Below are 17,237 nucleotides of genomic sequence, written 5' to 3'. Positions count from 1 at the left end.
GATATGGTAAAAAAAATAAAAATGCTTTGTCTCAGATTTTTGTACAAAAGATCGATTTTGATCCAAAAATATAACCTACATTAAGCCAGTTAACATCACTGCCGCCAATTAAAAAAAAAAGACAAAAATAAAAATAAAGTCCATCATTATTTTCTGTGGTCTTAACTTTTGCTCTTTTACTAATCTACAGCTAGGGAGAGAGGGCAAGAGAGCAAGACACACACACACTTAAGTACTAAGCCTTAGCCTCAGAAATACAGCTGATGTAGAAAGCGTTTCAGTACTGGTTTACTGGATGTAACAGCACACATGCTTTTTTTTTTTTAAAGCATATTCCACACGTTATTCCTGCTGTCAAAAATGTATTTTCTTAATCTAGTGAGTGTTACACTTGTTAAAATAGCTTAGCATTTAAGAGGAACCTAAGTAAAGAACCACAAACAAACCCTTAACTCAACTAATTGAAAAGCCATGGTGGGTCATCTAAAGCCACATCCAGAAGAATAGAACTTAATAGAAAGTAGCTAGTGTTAGATATTTGAAATAATTTCAAGCAATTTTAAACTAGAGATTTACTTACAGGTATTGTACTGAAACAGATAAGAAGGTATTATATATGTTTTTGTTCAAGAGGTGACTAGTAGTTCCAGAAATTAAGGTCATCCCAGACTTTCCAATATAAAACACTACATCACAAATTACAGCTAAAAATACTAAAATTTCCTGGTTTTTTTCCCTTTCCTCTTTTCAATTACATAAAAAATTGAAAATTTTTACTTTTGTCTAATAAAAAAATTGAACTGATTTTTGGCCCAGTTTGGTGAACAGACACCAGCAAGGCAAGCTACAGAAAAAGACTACGAACTAGTCTACGCTAGAAGCACTACATCAGTGCTGATGGGAGACAGCTCTCTGTTTGGCATAATTACTCCACCTCCATGAGAGGAGGAAGAGCACCTGCCACCAACATAGCACCGGTGTGGACAGTGCTTAAGTCACTATTAACTTGCATTGCTTGGCAGGGGGATGGGGTCTTTTTCATACCCCTGAGTGATGTAAGTTAAATAGACTTGAGCGGTAGCGTAGACCTGCCCTAGGTGTTTTAGGCACTACTCTGGTGGAGCTGGAGCACCGGCAGGTGAAACTTGACTGTCATTGGCTGTTCAAAATCTTTCACTTAGCTGATCTCAGAGCTACTTGCCTCTAGATGACCACTATTCGCCCACAATTCTGATACGCATCATACTTGTGCTGTAACCCCTCTTACAGCTGCTAACATCTAATTATTCCTTAGAACTAGAAAAACAAATTCTAATGAAACACTATTCACACATGACCTGACAATGACTAGAATTAAGGTTTAATTCTATCTCTGTTTTTGTTTTGTTTTTTTTAAAGAGAGGGGAAAGGAGTATATCCAGACACAAATCTACATTCTACAACGTCTTCAAGATGGACCTTTGAATTATTGTGAAGAGGAATGATTACTCACCTTGTGCAGTAACTGGAGCTCTTTGAGATGTGCCCCCCTGTGGGTGCTCCATTCCAGGTACACCGGCATCCTGCGCCTTTGAGCTGACATTTTGGTAGTAATGCCCCTTTTCCCGTGCTCGTGACCCACACATCCTTGTGTCCCACACCAAGGTTATACAGAGCTGCGCAGGCAAAATGCCTTCAGCTCCTTCTCCATTGGAAAGTCCCACTAGGGCAGGGGTGGACAAACTTTTTAGCCTGAGGGCCACATCTGGGTATGGAAATTGTATGGCGGACCATGAATGTTTACGAAATTGGGGGTTGGAGTGCAGAAAGGGTGAGAGCGCTGGCTGAGGGTGTGGGCTCTGAGGTGGGGCCAGAGATGAAGGGTTCGCGGTACAGGAAGTGGAGCAGAGGGGTTCAGAGTTTAGGATGGGCTCTAGGAAGAGGCCGGGGGTTGGAGTGTGGGAGGGGGGTATGGGCTCTGGGATGGAGATGCGGGTTCCAGGGTGGGGCCAGAAATCAGAGTTTCAGAGTGCGGGTGGGGCTGGGGATGAGAGGTTTGGGGTGCAGGAGGGCGGCTCCAGGCTGGATCTGAGAGGTTCGGAGGATGGGAGGGGAATCAGGGCTGGGGAAGGGGGTTAGGATGCAGGAGGAGGTCAGGAGTGCAGGCTCCAGGTGGCGTTTACCTCAAGCAGCTCCTGGAAGCAGCGGTATGGCCCCCTCAGTCTCCTTATGTGGAGATGCAGTGGAGGACCAGGCAGCAATGTGTGCTGTCCCGTCTGCAGGCGCTGCTCCCTGCACCTCCCACTGGCCATGGTTCCCAGCCAATGGGAGCTGCAGAGCCAGCGTTTGGGGCGGGGACAGCATGCAGAGCCCTTGGCTGCCCCTACGAGTAGGAGCTTGGATGGGGGTCGGGGAACAGTCACGCTGCAGCTTCCGGGAGCCGCACAGAGCAGGGCAAGCTCCCGGGCCTGCTCCCCGGTGGGAACTTGAGGGCCAGATTAAAAGGTCTGATGGGCCGGACGCAGCCCGTAGGTTTGCCCACCCTTGCATTATACTAAATCTCCTCTTATTAACAGGAGCATAAATTTCTAAAGGACTCAAGAACCATTCTGCAACCCTTGAACTGTGAAAAAATATATCTGTCGAGTCTGCAAAGAATGTGCGACCATCAAAGGGAAAGTCTTCAATGTCATCTGGACCTCTCTCTTGGGAAGCCCAACAGCAGTAGCCAACATGCTCTTCCATAACCAATGCAGTGGAAATAAACCACGCTGATGTATCAGCACTATCCAAAGCAGGCCTGGAGTGATGTCTTTGCCAGCAGTTGACCCTCATGTACAATTTAAGACCCTTGTACAAGATGTTCCTCTGGCAAGTGCTCAATAAACTAATTAAATCTGTTATAATTCAAATAGTCGTATTTGACCAGGAGTGCCTGATGGTTTGCTATTCTGAAATTTCGTTGAAGAATAAAATTTGTGACCTCAGGAGATCATCTAGTCCAACCCCCTGCTCAAAGCAGGACCAATCCCCAAATGGCACCCTCAGGGATTGAACTCACAACCCTGGGTTTAGCAGGCTAATGCTCAAACCACTGATCTAGAAGTTTATGATAGAACTCCTGCATCTCTAAGCAAATCCGAAACGTGTCTGTAATTCAATTCAGCAATTCTTGGAACTGCCTGAAGTCATACGCCATAGGAGCATAGTGGAAACATTATAGCTGCATCAGGTAATGAGGCAGAAATTTTAGTGAGAGGAGTCACTTCCTTATCTGCCCTAGCTTCCTGCTCCTTGAAGGTCTCTTCCTGACATAGATGGTTTGGAAAATGGGCCCTTTTCTGCCCCTTCCTATGGTGTGACAATTTCATTGTAAATTGTTGAAAACAGAATGCACACAAGTCCCAGGAAGGCGAATGAGGAGGGAGAAATGGCATAGGTAGAGGTATTCATCTGTGTTCCAGTCATGTGGGTGTCACTTGAGATCTATCCTCTTGTATTATGTCAATGTAGGAGAGAGCGCAATATGTCCCACAATAAACAGGGGAACCCTGCATGGATATTTGGGAATCTGGAGAATCCTCTTCCATACGCACTTCAACTATTCTCCTCTCCCTCCCTCCCTCCCCCGTTCAGCCTGTTCAAGTATAGGAAGGTGAGTATGGAACTGTAGATAACAGAGGAGTCAGTAACCAAGTCTTGATGCTGACACTCCCCTAATGCCCAACTTGTTAACAGAGGAGACTCTGGCTCCAAAGATATTAGCAAGTCCTTAGGATACCTAAATTCTTGTGATATCAATGTTATCAAAGAAGGAATCAAGAAGAACTTGTGGAAGATGGGTTCAGTATCAATGCATATGGTACCAAACATTTGGCATAGAAGTGAGTTGACTTCAATTCCATTGGTACCACAGGTGGATAACAATATTTGGTACTGTTGATTTTCATGCTACCGGTAGCCAGGGACAGCCTTAGAACTTTCACCAGTGTCTCTGCCATTCTGGGTATGTGTACCCGAACCCAGTATTGAGCCTGCCTTAGAAGACTGACTCCTCTTCACCTTTTCAGTATCAGCATCACTCAAAGTCTGCACTGAACTCCCCTTGGGACTTGAGGTCTCTGTCAATTTCTGTGTCAGTGACTAAGGGCAGGTCTATCCTACAGCAGACCTTGCCCTCTTTCACCCCTCTCCATCCTTCTGGTCCCAGGGATGAGTCATCGCCACAACATTGATCCACGCCTCCTTTTGCAGCAGCTTCTGACCTCTCGTCCCACACCCTACCCGTAAAGCACTGTTCCCTTTCCCTCGGCAAGCCAGACAATAGTTGCCCCACTTAAAGGTGGGGTGTGGGGACACTGCTCAAAGAAAAAGAGTTTATTGGTTATGAGAGTTTCCCTAAGTGAGATGATCAAAAGTTCATTCCAAGCTGAGTTATTCTGCAGACCTCTAAATTTTTAATATAGTCTTGCATATGGCTACCAGGCTACTTACTTTTACTATACCTAGTAACAGTTTATACTTACTGTCTTCAAGTAAGTCTGTTATATTTAATTCCAGAGATGGAAATATTTTGTTGAACATTTTGAAGTCTTTTCCAAATCGAGGCATCTGAATAATCAGACATGAGGGTGCCTACCAAAAATCCCAAAATAGAATGCAATTTAGATCTTCAAAATATACATCTATTTTATAATTTTCACCTAATATTATATTTGTTTATAGTTGCTAAATCATATTAATGTTTTAATGCTAATAGGCCACATGCCTATATATCATTAACCAAAATAACAAATGAAACAAAAATAATTTAATGTTTACAAATATATCACTGTCATCTCATCAAAATTCTAAAAACATAAGATAAAAGGACGCTAACCTAATTCTTTATGTGCAGTAGGTACTGGCCATGTTTAAATGGTATATTAAAACATATACTAATGTCCTTCCCCTGAACAGCCAGTCTCTGCACAATTTTAACATTTGCAGAGATCACAAATCTTATTCCTTTGTAAAATTAAATGGATTAACAAAAGTAAGTAAACTTTTTAAATGTCAAGAAACCTTTGTTTTTAAATATACCATAAACATTAGCCTTATTTCCAGTCACTTTGGTCAAATGACAGAGAGACATGAAACCATCTCAAAGAGATTTTATAAAAGATAATATCGAACATTTTTTCTACCAGTATTATTAGACCACTCTTCTCATAAATGTTCACCCAGTGATTAAGATACCACAAAATATACATTTCTCCTTTTTTATAAGCAGAATTTTTTCCACTGTGTAAAAGGTCAACTCTGTATAAACAAACTAACAACTATCACCAACCTCTGCAAACTTCAGACTACTGTTGATAAAAGACCATTCCAGTAACTGTTGAATTGTCGGGACTCCAACTTTCTCATTTTTCTCCATAAAAATTTGATAGAAATAACAGTCTTGTACCTTTTGACCTGCTGATCTAATAATACAGATAAAATAGAACTTCAAAATAAATGGAATTTTTTAAACAATGGATAACATACTTACATATAGCCAGTAGGCTAAAGGAAACACAAATAAACTATAAAAGAAAAGCTACAGTAAACACAAAGTAAAAAACTATCTAAGATTAAGCAAGGAATATGGAAGTTCTTCTGACTGCCCTTTGGCAGAGAATCTGAAGGAACTGCGTGGAGGTTGAAGTTACATGGTCTTTTATGCCCTTGAGAGAGGTAGTGCGTGAGGCATGCAAGACTCACAAATGACCCATAATAGATACTGCTGGAAAAAACAAACATTCTGAACTCTTACACATACAATGCATGTGGACCATGAGCGGGATCCACATGTACAAATACATGAAGAAAAAAGTAAAGGGAATGGTGTGAAATGGTTAAGTGTATTTTCATTTTTATAACAACTTCATAATGCTAGGCACTTTTCAGGTTGCCACAAATAAAAGCTTAAAGGGACATGGTCAAGTAGTAGATAAGCACAGGTAGAGTTAAGGAAAAGGGTGGTTTTTTTATAATACATATAAAGGAACAGAAACATTTTGATGTTTTAAAATAATAATGTTTTAAAAATGCAGCCCTATGCATTGTTGGAAACACCAACAGAAACACTTTCAAATGCATGAATATAAGAAAACGAGATTCACCAAGACCATTTTCACTCTGAAAGCTGAGTGAAGGTTCAAGTAGTAAGAGAGCAGAAAGACTGAAAAATTACATCATAAGTCATATCATACCCTCCTGCAGTAAGTCTGCAAAAGGACCTTAGTAAATTAAATCTTCATGTTGGAAAGACTGACTAATGCTCCCCTCACGGAAAAAGGGTATGTGAGAGTCCATCATTGGCCTCTAACCCCACAGATCACAGGGAAAGGACATTATAGAGGAGCTACTTCACCACACTGCTGGACTTTCTGCCTAGCCAGCATGTATTCCTGAGGACACACTATCATTCAACTTTTGTTTGTGCAATAACTGCCACCTTAGAGCACAGATCAATGCTGTAACAAGGAGCATTAACTTCTGCCTGGATATAACGGAGGATCCTCAGAGCACAAAACTCAAAGTTGCTGCTATCCAGCCTTGCCCTACCCCTTATACAAACTGCCATAGTGTTCCATCTTTATGGAACAGGGAGAAAAGGCACCTGTGAGGTGCTCCAGAAAAGATAAGTAAGAGGCAGGCATAAGGCAGAGGCACTCTTCCTCACTTTCATTTAATGCTCTAGCCCACCCATCTGCTTGTGGGGGGGGAGAGGGGGGAAGGGCGGGAATACTGAGCCCCAGATTATTAAAGTGCAATACATGCTAAAGTGTGTCACTAAGAACTCTGATAAAGAGTATCTCCTTGGGAAGCATGATTTTTGTCTCTTCAGTATCCCTTTAAGAGAGCACAGCATTGAGAATCCTTGAGCTTAAAGCATTCTTAACATTTTGTTCAACTATAAAACTATACTACATCTATTTTAATTTGAATATCCAAAATTCCCAAACTGTTACACCTGGAACATCACCATTCCCAGAGACTGATTAGGCAAATTATCACAGTTTCACAGTGCTGAAATACTGCAATATAGTGGGCCAGGATATTGCAAGTTATATTCTGAAAATATTCTCCATATGAACTCAGTTTTTCCTTATTTTTTGAGAGAAGAGGAGACACAAAAGCCCACGAATCTGGGCTAGGGTAGAAAGAGGAGGAAAGTAGAGTGTGCCAGCCCCACAGCAGGCTTCCGCTACCTTTTCCCACAACTTGCTCCAAAGGAGAGGGCTAGGAGCTGATCACAATAGGTTGAGTAATCTCAACTTAAATCTACAGGGCAATTCAGGGAAGTTTACTGCAACGTCGGGAGCAAGGGATTCCCAGTGAAAGAAGCCCTTGGGAAACTCCTGGCAACAAGGCTGCTGCAAGAGATGTATTATCAAGGGGCCACAGAAAGGGAAAGGCTAGGCAACAGCATGGAAGCAGTAGGCCTCCATGTAACAGACCTTACTTCCATTGCAAGCCCAAAGACATGTAGATTTAGGGGGCTAAATCTCAGCCAATCCTATGTGAGTGCGGAGGTGAATAAACCCCAACATCCAATTCCCAAAGAATGAATATAAAACTCCATGAGTTGGTTTGCAGAGCTCTTTCCTCCTGCCTTAGAAAGAATAACTTGCATAGGGGAGACTGAAGCTTTACAATTTTATAAAGAATTATTTTTAATAAGGACTGCATGTGTTTAACTTTAAAAGAACTAAGAAATCAAAATCTTTATGCCTCCTCCAAAGCAAAATTATAATATTTTTCCTGAAAAGCCAAAATATTTTATGTCAGATTCTACTGTTTAAGATTGCTTCAAAAAGTTGTTCCAAAAGTAACACCAAGGGCTAGATTCAGAATTGTTCTATGGACCTTGTGGGTTAGCTATGCTGGTACAGAGGGGCCAGAAAAGTCAGGCACATAAGGACAACACGTACAACAAACAGGGAGAGGAGACCTTTATACCATCCCCCGGGAAGTAAAAACCCTGACAAAAGGGCTTTTAGGAGCAAGCCAGAGGCAGCAGTAGGCACAGCCGAAGAAGTAATATGCTTTGCTGATATCCCCCTGTAGTGAGAGGCAAGCTAGGCCCCTCTGGTTTCTGCCTCTGCTTCCCTTGCAAATCAGCCAGGAATGCCTCAGGTTGATGCAAACACTAGTGCTCTTTATTTATAGCTGTTTCACACTGCCATCTTACTATACATCTATGTACAGGTTTTTCACAGCCAAACTTTGCCAGCAGCAGATCAGAGGACCTGGGCTCGGCCCGGGCCCCACCCCTCCATGTGCCTGGCCTTTCTCCTCTCCTGTCTTCCTTTTATAGCCCCTGGCTAATTAGGCTGACAGCTGTTTCTCATTGCCAGGCAGGCACAGGGCCCTTCAACCAGCCCCAATCCATCCCCCTTGATTGGGGCTGGAGCGGCAAGGGGCTGATTAAGCCCTCCTTACTCAGCACCCTGTTACATCCCCAAATGAGTATTGAGGCAATATTAGCAAGAAGCATAACTTAGACTGCCTCTAGGGGTACATCCACACTACCTGCCGGATTGGCGGGTAGAGAATCGATCTATCGCATCTTGTCTAGATGCGATAAACCAATCCTCGAACACGCTGTCAACTCTGGAACTCCACCAGGGAGAGAGGCGGAAGCGGAGTCAACGGGGGAGCTGCGGCCGTCGATCCCGTGCCGTGAGGAAGGGAGGTAAGTCGAAATAAGATACGTCGACATCAGCTATGCTATTCCCCCCTCAGTGTAGACAACCTTTCTTCAACACCTGCATTGACCCTAGCATCATTGCCGGGATAAATCTGGCTGTAAGGGTTCAACACATACATTTTAATTGCTTAGTCAAAAGAGCATTTTACCTTATTTTTAATAGTGGCTCTACTCTTAAAATATGATGAAATAAAATATTCAAGAATTCTTCTGGATCTGGACAAAAATAAAAGTAATAGTAGCATGTTAAAGCACATACAATCTCCAAGACTGTTTTTAAAATAAAATTAAGCAACTTTATTCTAATTGGAACAAAAAACCATTCAAATTTTAGTAGCACAGTAGTTATGTCAACTTATCAACTGCCATATTTGGGAGCACACAATCCTAAAGTTTATGTACTAAGCACCAAACAGAACTATAAACAGATGAAGGCTAAACTTTGGATAACAAGGCTTACAGATGAACAAAGCTATCCTACTCCAAAGGGAATTATCTGACCCTGCGAAATTTTATCCTGAGAAGAGGGAAAAGAGCAGAGGAAATAGAAAAGTACAGTATCTGCTAATTGATGCAAGAAATATCTACAGTGGTAACCACTTTTACTTTGTTGGAGGGTCACGGCCTCCAATTTAATATTGATCATATGGACAGATATCTGCTATCCAGATCTCAATATCAAAGAGAGCGATGGTGTTTTCTTCTCACTCCTAATTGAAGAGATTATTAATTTGCTTCTAGCAGTACCTGCAACGTGCATGCTACTTTCCCAACAGAAAAGAAGGAAATTAGCTAAGCAGTTGAGCAGTGACTAGTCACAGCTTGGTAATAAAAGATTGACTATAAAATATATTTAAAAACAAAAACACAACAAACCCAATTATTCTCAAACCTGTAAGTAAAGGTCAGCTAGTTTCCCCATTAGCATCACAACATAGGTGAGTCTTCAGGAAAGATCTGAATGCGGAAAGGGGAAGGACCTTATGGATCAGCTCAAGGTCATTCCATGAGGAAGGTAAATTCTTCAATCCCCATCCCTAATCAAAGCTTTGATACTATAGTGATGGGTGCTACAGAAAAATATTTGTATATCTTAATGTATACTATGTAATGAATATATGTTTTCAGTCCCTTCTTATAGCAACAACTACATATCTAGAAGCAAAAAACTCTATAATTACCTTTTTCCTCAGAAGTGAATCCTGAAGCAGCTTCAACTTTTTCAAGTATTTTCCTCAATTTCATTATTTTTGTGGCGCACACATATCCGTAACTACATTAAGAAATTGGTTTAATAAACTATTAGCCAAACCTTTTAATCAAGTCAGTAGAAGAGAGACTTAATAACCAGAGGCTAGAATACAGACTATTTGCTCAAAAAAACTTTATTTCCTTTACTGATTTTTATAGTATCTGGCATTCCCCGTATAAACCTAAATGCCAGACCTCTTGTATTCTGCAGCACAATGAACCAAGTTCTTTGTCATGGTAGTTTTTTGTGACAGAGCGCTGCTGAATTCTGAGGTGCACTGACATATTTGTGATAGCTTCAAGTAAATTCAGAGTTTTATTAAACATGAAACTAATCCTCCTTGTGTTAATTATCTGAATACTAAATGTTACCCAAATTTTAGTTTTGGAATAGTTGTCAATTTAACTTGCACTATCCCACCATATTCAGTTTTCAAATTTTATAATGACAGTACACAACAGCATTGCAGAAATTGTTCCAATTAAGAGTATTTCACTTTTTCCTGAATGCTAAAAACTGTGTTTGACACATGGAGGTGGCTGAATTTTTGTGAATTAGAGAGGAGATGTGTCTCCTCTTTCTATATCGTGGGAAGGTGTAGTGAAAAGCCTTGAAACGTTGGGAGTAGGAGGGAGACAAAAACAAACAAACAAACAAAAAGCTTTTAATTTTCTGTGCCAACAATCATTTGATATTTCTTTGGCTGGAGATACATTCTGCAATCCATTCTGTGGCCATGGAATCACAGAATACACCAGTGGTGTGCATGTCCTCACTTCTAAGAGGTTCAAAATCCAGCACTTTTCTTCAAAGGAAGAAAGCTAAAATCTTTACAAATAAGCTATTAATGGTAAAACCAAAGTATAGCTTTAGAACTATAACCATTACTAATTAATTATGTTTTCATAGACCCTAGTGGTCTTTTTTTGAATTAAAGAGGAATAATCTATAATCCCCACTGCATATTGCTATATGTCATACTGTAACATTTCCTTTGTTCTATGAGCCTCAAATTTCTCGTCTCTACTCATCATTACCTTCGAATGCCTCTTAATATAATTTGCTAAGTGATTTCAGTGTACCATATACCCAAAAAGCAGAATTTTCTGAAGCTTTTAAAAGCAGTTGTGATTGTTACTAATGACTAATAAGAGAAGAGTCAGTCTGAATCCCACAATCCTAAACAGAAGAGAAACTGAGGCAATACAACTGTTTTCATGCCATAAGTATCCAGATGTTAGGTTGTTCTAACTACCCATGTCTGTCCAAGTCACCACTGGTGCTTATTACCACTTATGTTTGTGCCAACATACATGATTTATCTAAAGCTAGAGACAGCTAGAAATGCCAATATGACTATGCCTTCTCACATTTTCTGTAAAATCATCTGCAGATTAGATTAAAACCAATTAAACTGAAACAAAAAACCAAAAAAACTACAAAAACAAAAAAAAACAAAACACACCAGAGCTGTTTGTCCTCACTGCCTTACAACAGCAGTCCTCAGGAAGGAACTTTTCATTCCTGTGACATGGTATTGCACAGGTGGCTAGGTATTTATAAAATTTATACTAGACTGGAGACTCATTGGCTAGTTCTGGTACAATGTTTTCTAAACATCTACTTACATCCGCAGAGGGTTTACAATTTCTGTCCTTAGCAGCTCTTGAGTTTCACTATAATATTCTACATCATTCTTTTCTTTAGGTCGAAGTAAAACAGTGTCCAAAACAGAGCTAAAAGAAAACAGGCTGAAAGAGGAAAAAAAAATATTTTCATTCTGTAAAATGCTAAGGAGCATAGCAAAGTCTCAGAATAAACCAATGAAGACCAGAGGAGGAAGTAAAGAACAAATCAAGCAAAAATAAATGTAGAAGACAAGAATAATGTCTGGATACCAGTCAAGAATTCAAATTAAACATTTCATGTAGGAAGTTATTTAACCTGCTCAGTGAAAATCACAATGCACACTCAGGAGCCAATCCAGTCCTGGTGGACCAATTCAATTGAAAATAATGTTATGCAACAGTAGGTATCACATGTACAATATGTCACTGTTAGTTGCACAGCAAGAACGCAAAACATTCAATACAAATTAGTAATCAGCTACTCTATTCCATTTGTAACATTTCTCCCTCTCGTCCACATCTTTGGATTCAGTTGCACAAATTAATTTTAAAAAAAACAACAACAAAAAAACCACACACCACTTACCAGAATAGGGTGGAATCTAAGTAACAAGAATTGTAATGACCCTGGATACCTTTCTTCTTTCCAATCATGGTCTCTAAACCTTCTTTTTCTGTTTTTGGAGGAGTGTTTTCTTCTACCACTTCACTTAAGTATCCTCCAAAGGCTGAAAATATTTTTTTTATAAGTCACTTAAAAGCTTCAAAATTTCATTTCCATCAAGATTTTCCTAAAGCATTTTGTAGACAACATATTGCTTACACTGAAACCATTATTTCCCTATACTAGAAAGGGAGACAAGGTTGGTGATGTAACATTCTATTGAACCAATTTGTGTTGGTGGAAAGTAAAAGCTTTTGAACGACACAGAGCTGCTCTTCAGGTCTGGGAAGGAAGCAGCACAGCATTTATTCTACTATTTACTCTCAGTGAGTGAAACACAATCTGCAGCGATGGTGCACAAGTCCTTAAAGCCTTACTGATGTTGCATTACCACACTCGGGTTGGGCCCACTACACTGGAATAGAGTTTCACCCAGTGAGCATAAATGAATTTCTCCTTCATTTTTACATGTTTTATTTAAATCATCTTAAAAGGTATAAATGTTTAGAAACTCTATTTCTCTTTGCCAAAACACATCTAACACAAGATCAAGACAGTCTGAATATTCTGCATCCAGAGAATATGCCTCCAGTATGTAAACAGGCACTCTTTCCCATTTTAATAAATTGTTAGTATTAACATGCTGATTTTTCCCCCTCTCAAAATGAGCCATATCGAAGGAGAATGGAAGCGGGCTTACAGTATTTGAAACGGAGATCATATATTGCTGGAGTTGCAAATGTAATTGGCTTAATCTGCACCAAGGGAGATTTAGGAAAAACGTTCTAGCTATAGAGAGAGTTAAGCACCGAAACAGGCTTCCAACAGATGTTATGGAATCCCCATAATTGAAGGTTTTTAAGAACAGATTAGACAAACACTTGTCAGGGTGTCCTTCCTCAGCACAGGGGACTGGACTAAATAACCGCTCGACATCCCTTCCAACTCTACATTTCTATAAAACTCTCAGCAACATTGCCGATGCCATCAGTAAAGTAAGAAATGCCAAGTGTAATTAAAAACTTCAATTTCCAATACATTTCACAATTTACACACTGATCTTTGTCACATGATATACAAGATTGCAATGATAAGAAAAAACTTATACTACTACTTTTAAGAAAGTTGACCGTTTTCTTGCTTTAAAGTAACTGACAGAATAATTCACAGAAAAATGTTAAATTATGTTCTGTGCATAGTACTCTCACCATTGACTAATCAGATTAAACAATGCTTGTACAGACTTTTAAATGCTACCTATTTCTAGCTGACTACTGCATGAAGAACCAAAATCAGAAACAATGTTACTTCCACATTAGTAAATAATTGAGAAGGACACATGCAATACCTAGAGAGTTGCAGCGTTCAATCTGGTTGGGAACAGGCTGCAGTGACGCAAACCTAGAATCTGGCCTGCAGCTCTTGAGTTTAACGAAGAGAGCCTTTTTGGGGGCACAGGTGAAGTATCTAGTTCCTTTAAATGTTCCATCCGTACAGCTTGCGCATTCATCTTCCTGAAAATGAAACAGAGGGGGTTTACCACTTTTTTTTTTTTAATTGAAAAAGGTACATGCAGAACTACTGTCCTAGAACTCCAATTCCTAGGATTCTGGTGATTTAGTGTTTGACAAGATATCTATGATAAAGACACCTCTATTCAAGTTTTCCACTCTGCAATGCATGATTGATTTAGGGCTACAAGTTGGTATATATGGCTTCAGTTCATGAGTGATTTATTTTTAGTTCAGTGATAAGAGCAGCAAAGCCATATTTCTCTGCCCTTTAACCCCTCTGCAATCAGATAAATATATGGTACTCTCTATGCGGTATTTTTCTCCACCATAAATAATTATCATTTGAATTTTTTCATTGTAGGCTGGGAGGAAAATGTACCAGTGCAGCCTCTGTAACAGTGTGAGCATGAAGGAAGTTCGAATGTTTGCAGTATAATTATAACAGGGAACAAAATGATTAAGACTGGAAGATAGCTATTTCAAGGATACTGTCAAAGGTATTAACAGATATTAAACAGAGGTTAGACCTATCGCAGAAGTGTACTATGTGCAAGTCCAAGGGCCAAGTTTACCCCATGGAGTCATAAAACACAGCCTGCAGATCATCTGTGACTGAAAATATAGGATAAAGGACAAAGCTAATCAGCTGCATTGGTTTTTTCGGTGACAACTCAAAATGCACCCACGTACTCATCTGCCTCTAAGAGAGAAAACATGTTTATCATATGTATACTGCTATGATTTTGATGTATACTTGTGTAAAATAGAAAATTATTCTTAAAAGGCATCATATTACATGCATAGAAAATAATTTAGTTGCTGCACAGCCACAACAAGATCTACGAATACCATAAAAATATCAAAAACATAACACAAATCTGCATAATTTTGCTGCAACTATGGTTTTATTTGAAATTTGTGTAATTGGCCTTGTAAGTAGAACTGGTTGGGAATTTTCTGGCAAAACGGTTTGTCAGTGACAATGCTGATTCATCAAAATTGAAAGGGGGGTGGGGGACAAAACAAAAAAACAAAAACAAAACCACCTTTCTCAGGAACTTTTGTCAGGAAAGTTTTGGGACCCTCAAATGGGACGTGAAAGACTCACGGACTGGAACCTGGGCTCCCACATCCCAGCAAATGTTCTAATCACTTAGCTATAGTGTCTCTCTCTCTAGCCCTATAATTATTCTTCATATGAAGTGAAGCCGCTTCAGCAGAGAGAGAAACCCACCCCAAAACAGCCAGCTGCCTTGTGGTTAGAGCATTCTTCATTTGGCAGAGCAAGGATTTGATCTTGGGTCTCCCATATACCAGGTGAATGCCAGTACGAGGAGGTTACTCACCTTGTGCAGTAACTGACGTTCTTCGAGATGAGTGTCCCTGTGGGTGCTCCACTCTAGGTGTCGGTGCACCCCTGCGCCTTTGATCGGAGATCTCTGCAGCAGTACTCCTAGCGGCCACGCATGCTCAGAGCCTGGCCCCCGCTCTGGGTATACCTCTAGTGAGCATGCGCGGCCGGTTCCCTCAGTTCCTTCTCTACAATGGAGGCTACCCTAACTCCGAAGTAGAGGGGAGGAGGGTGGGTAGTGGAGCACCCACAGGGACACTCATCTCGAAGAACGTCAGTTACTGCACAAGGTGAGTAACCACCTCTTCTTCTTCATGAGATGTCCCTGTGGGTGCTCCACTCTAGGTGATTTCGAAGCAGTGTATCTCAAGGAGGTAGGGACTTCGGGTCTGGCAGGAATGCAGTAGATAATACTGCCCTGCCTAATCAAGTGTCAGAGAGAGGGCCTTGAGTAAGGGCATAGTGTTTGACAGATGTGTGCTTGGAGGACCAAGTGGCTGCTCTACAAATGTCAGACAATGGTACTTCACGTAGGAAGGCTACAGAGGTAGATACAGATCTAGTGTTATGTGTTCTGATCAATGCTGGAAGTGTAACGTTTTTTATCTGATAGAGTCGTATGCAATCAGAGATCCAGTTTGAAAGTCTCTGCCTTTGGAGAGAGAGCCATGCCTTTGGAGCGCTCCGCGATGGAGACAAAGAGTCTAGGAGAGTTTCTGAAGGGTTTGGTTCTGTCCAAATAGAAGGATAAGGCCCTGCACACATCAGGTGTGTGCACTGTGGCTTCAAAGGAGTTTGCATGTGGTTTCGGAAAGAAAGTTGGTAGATGTATTGGTTCATTGATGTGAAATGAAGCGTGAACTTTTGGAAGGAATTTTGGGCGTAGGCGTAGAGTAACTTTGCCCTTGAAGAACAGCGTATATGGTGGATCTGCCATAAGGGCTGCTATCTCGCCTGCCCGTCTGGCGGAGGTAATGGCCACCAAAAAGGCTGTTTTCATCGAGAGGTGCAAGAGAGAGCAGGTGGCTAAGGGCTCAAAGGGTTGATGAGTTAAACAGGACAATACCAGGTGAAGATCCCACGGAGGGGTAGGTGGCTTAAGGTCTGGATATAGGGTTTGGAGTCCCTTCAGGAAATGCTTGGTGATGGGATGAGCGAAGACCGAGGTATTGTCAACCGTACCATGAAAGGTTGTGATGGCAGCTAAGTGGACTCTGAGGGAGCTGAAGGAAAGGCCGGATTGCTTACCGTCCAATAGATAGTAGAGTATGCAGGGAAAAGGTGCCGAGGTAGGAGACTGTTGTTTAGTTGAGCACCATTTTGTGAATCATTTCCACTTTCGGAGACAGGTGGTACAGGTGGATTGTGTTCTGCTGCGTAGAAATAACCTCTGAACTTGGTCGGAACAGTCTAGTTCTCGTTGGGAGAACCATGCAGGTACAAGGCTTTGAGATGAAGCATGGAGAGATTGGTGTGAAGAAGCCAGCCGTGTTGCTGTGATAAGAGGTTCGGGATGAGAGGCAGGGAGATCGGTGGTTGAATTGACATTCTGGTGAGGAAAGGGAACCACGGTTGATTCGGCCATGAAGGTGCGATCAAGATCACCCTGGCAAGATCCGTTCATATCTTTATGAGGACCCTGTTGAGCAATGGTATTGGGGGAAATGCATAAGCTAAGTCCTGGTGCCATGAGATCATGACTGTGTCTCTGAGGGAGTGTTTGCCCAGTCCCGCCCTGGAGGAGAAATTGAGGCATTTCGTGATTTTCGCGGTTGCGAAGAGATCTATGGTTGGGTGACCCCAAGTTCGAAATATGTTGTAAATGATTCCGTCTATCTCCCATTCATGCTCCGAAGAGAAACGTCTGCTTAACTCGTCGGCAGTGGTGTTCATCACCCCTGGGAGATAAGCAGCTGATATGCGGATGTAGTTCACAAGGCACCAATTCCAGAGTTTTATGGCCTCGGAGCAAAGAGAGTGGGAATGAGCCCCTCCTTGTCTGTTTACGTAGAACATGCAGGCAATGTTGTCTGTCATTATGCGTACATGCTGATTCTTGATTAGTGGAAGGAAGGAGCGGTAGGTATTCTGTATAACTAAAAGTTCTAA

General features: G+C 41.1%; 1 protein-coding gene across 3 annotated transcripts in view; it reads right to left on the bottom strand.

Moving 5' to 3' along the window:
• The window catches only part of CYLD (CYLD lysine 63 deubiquitinase), a 46,715-nt gene that overhangs the window by 4,455 nt on the left and 25,023 nt on the right, over positions 1–17,237 (bottom strand). For all 3 annotated transcript variants that reach the window (XM_050922536.1, XM_050922537.1, XM_050922538.1), the window contains 7 exons: positions 13,612–13,777; positions 12,186–12,327; positions 11,600–11,722; positions 9,901–9,992; positions 8,869–8,935; positions 5,312–5,444; positions 4,506–4,614 (listed from right to left, as the gene is read on the bottom strand). In XM_050922536.1, coding sequence (XP_050778493.1) covers positions 4,506–4,614; positions 5,312–5,444; positions 8,869–8,935; positions 9,901–9,992; positions 11,600–11,722; positions 12,186–12,327; positions 13,612–13,777 — 832 coding nt within the window. The remainder of the gene's footprint in view (positions 1–4,505; positions 4,615–5,311; positions 5,445–8,868; positions 8,936–9,900; positions 9,993–11,599; positions 11,723–12,185; positions 12,328–13,611; positions 13,778–17,237) is intronic.

The sequence above is a fragment of the Gopherus flavomarginatus genome, chromosome 14, assembly GCF_025201925.1.
Source record: "Gopherus flavomarginatus isolate rGopFla2 chromosome 14, rGopFla2.mat.asm, whole genome shotgun sequence".
Taxonomy (NCBI): domain Eukaryota; kingdom Metazoa; phylum Chordata; order Testudines; family Testudinidae; genus Gopherus; species Gopherus flavomarginatus.
Note: the sequence above shows the minus strand (reverse complement) of the source record. Positions and strands in the feature narration are given on the sequence as shown.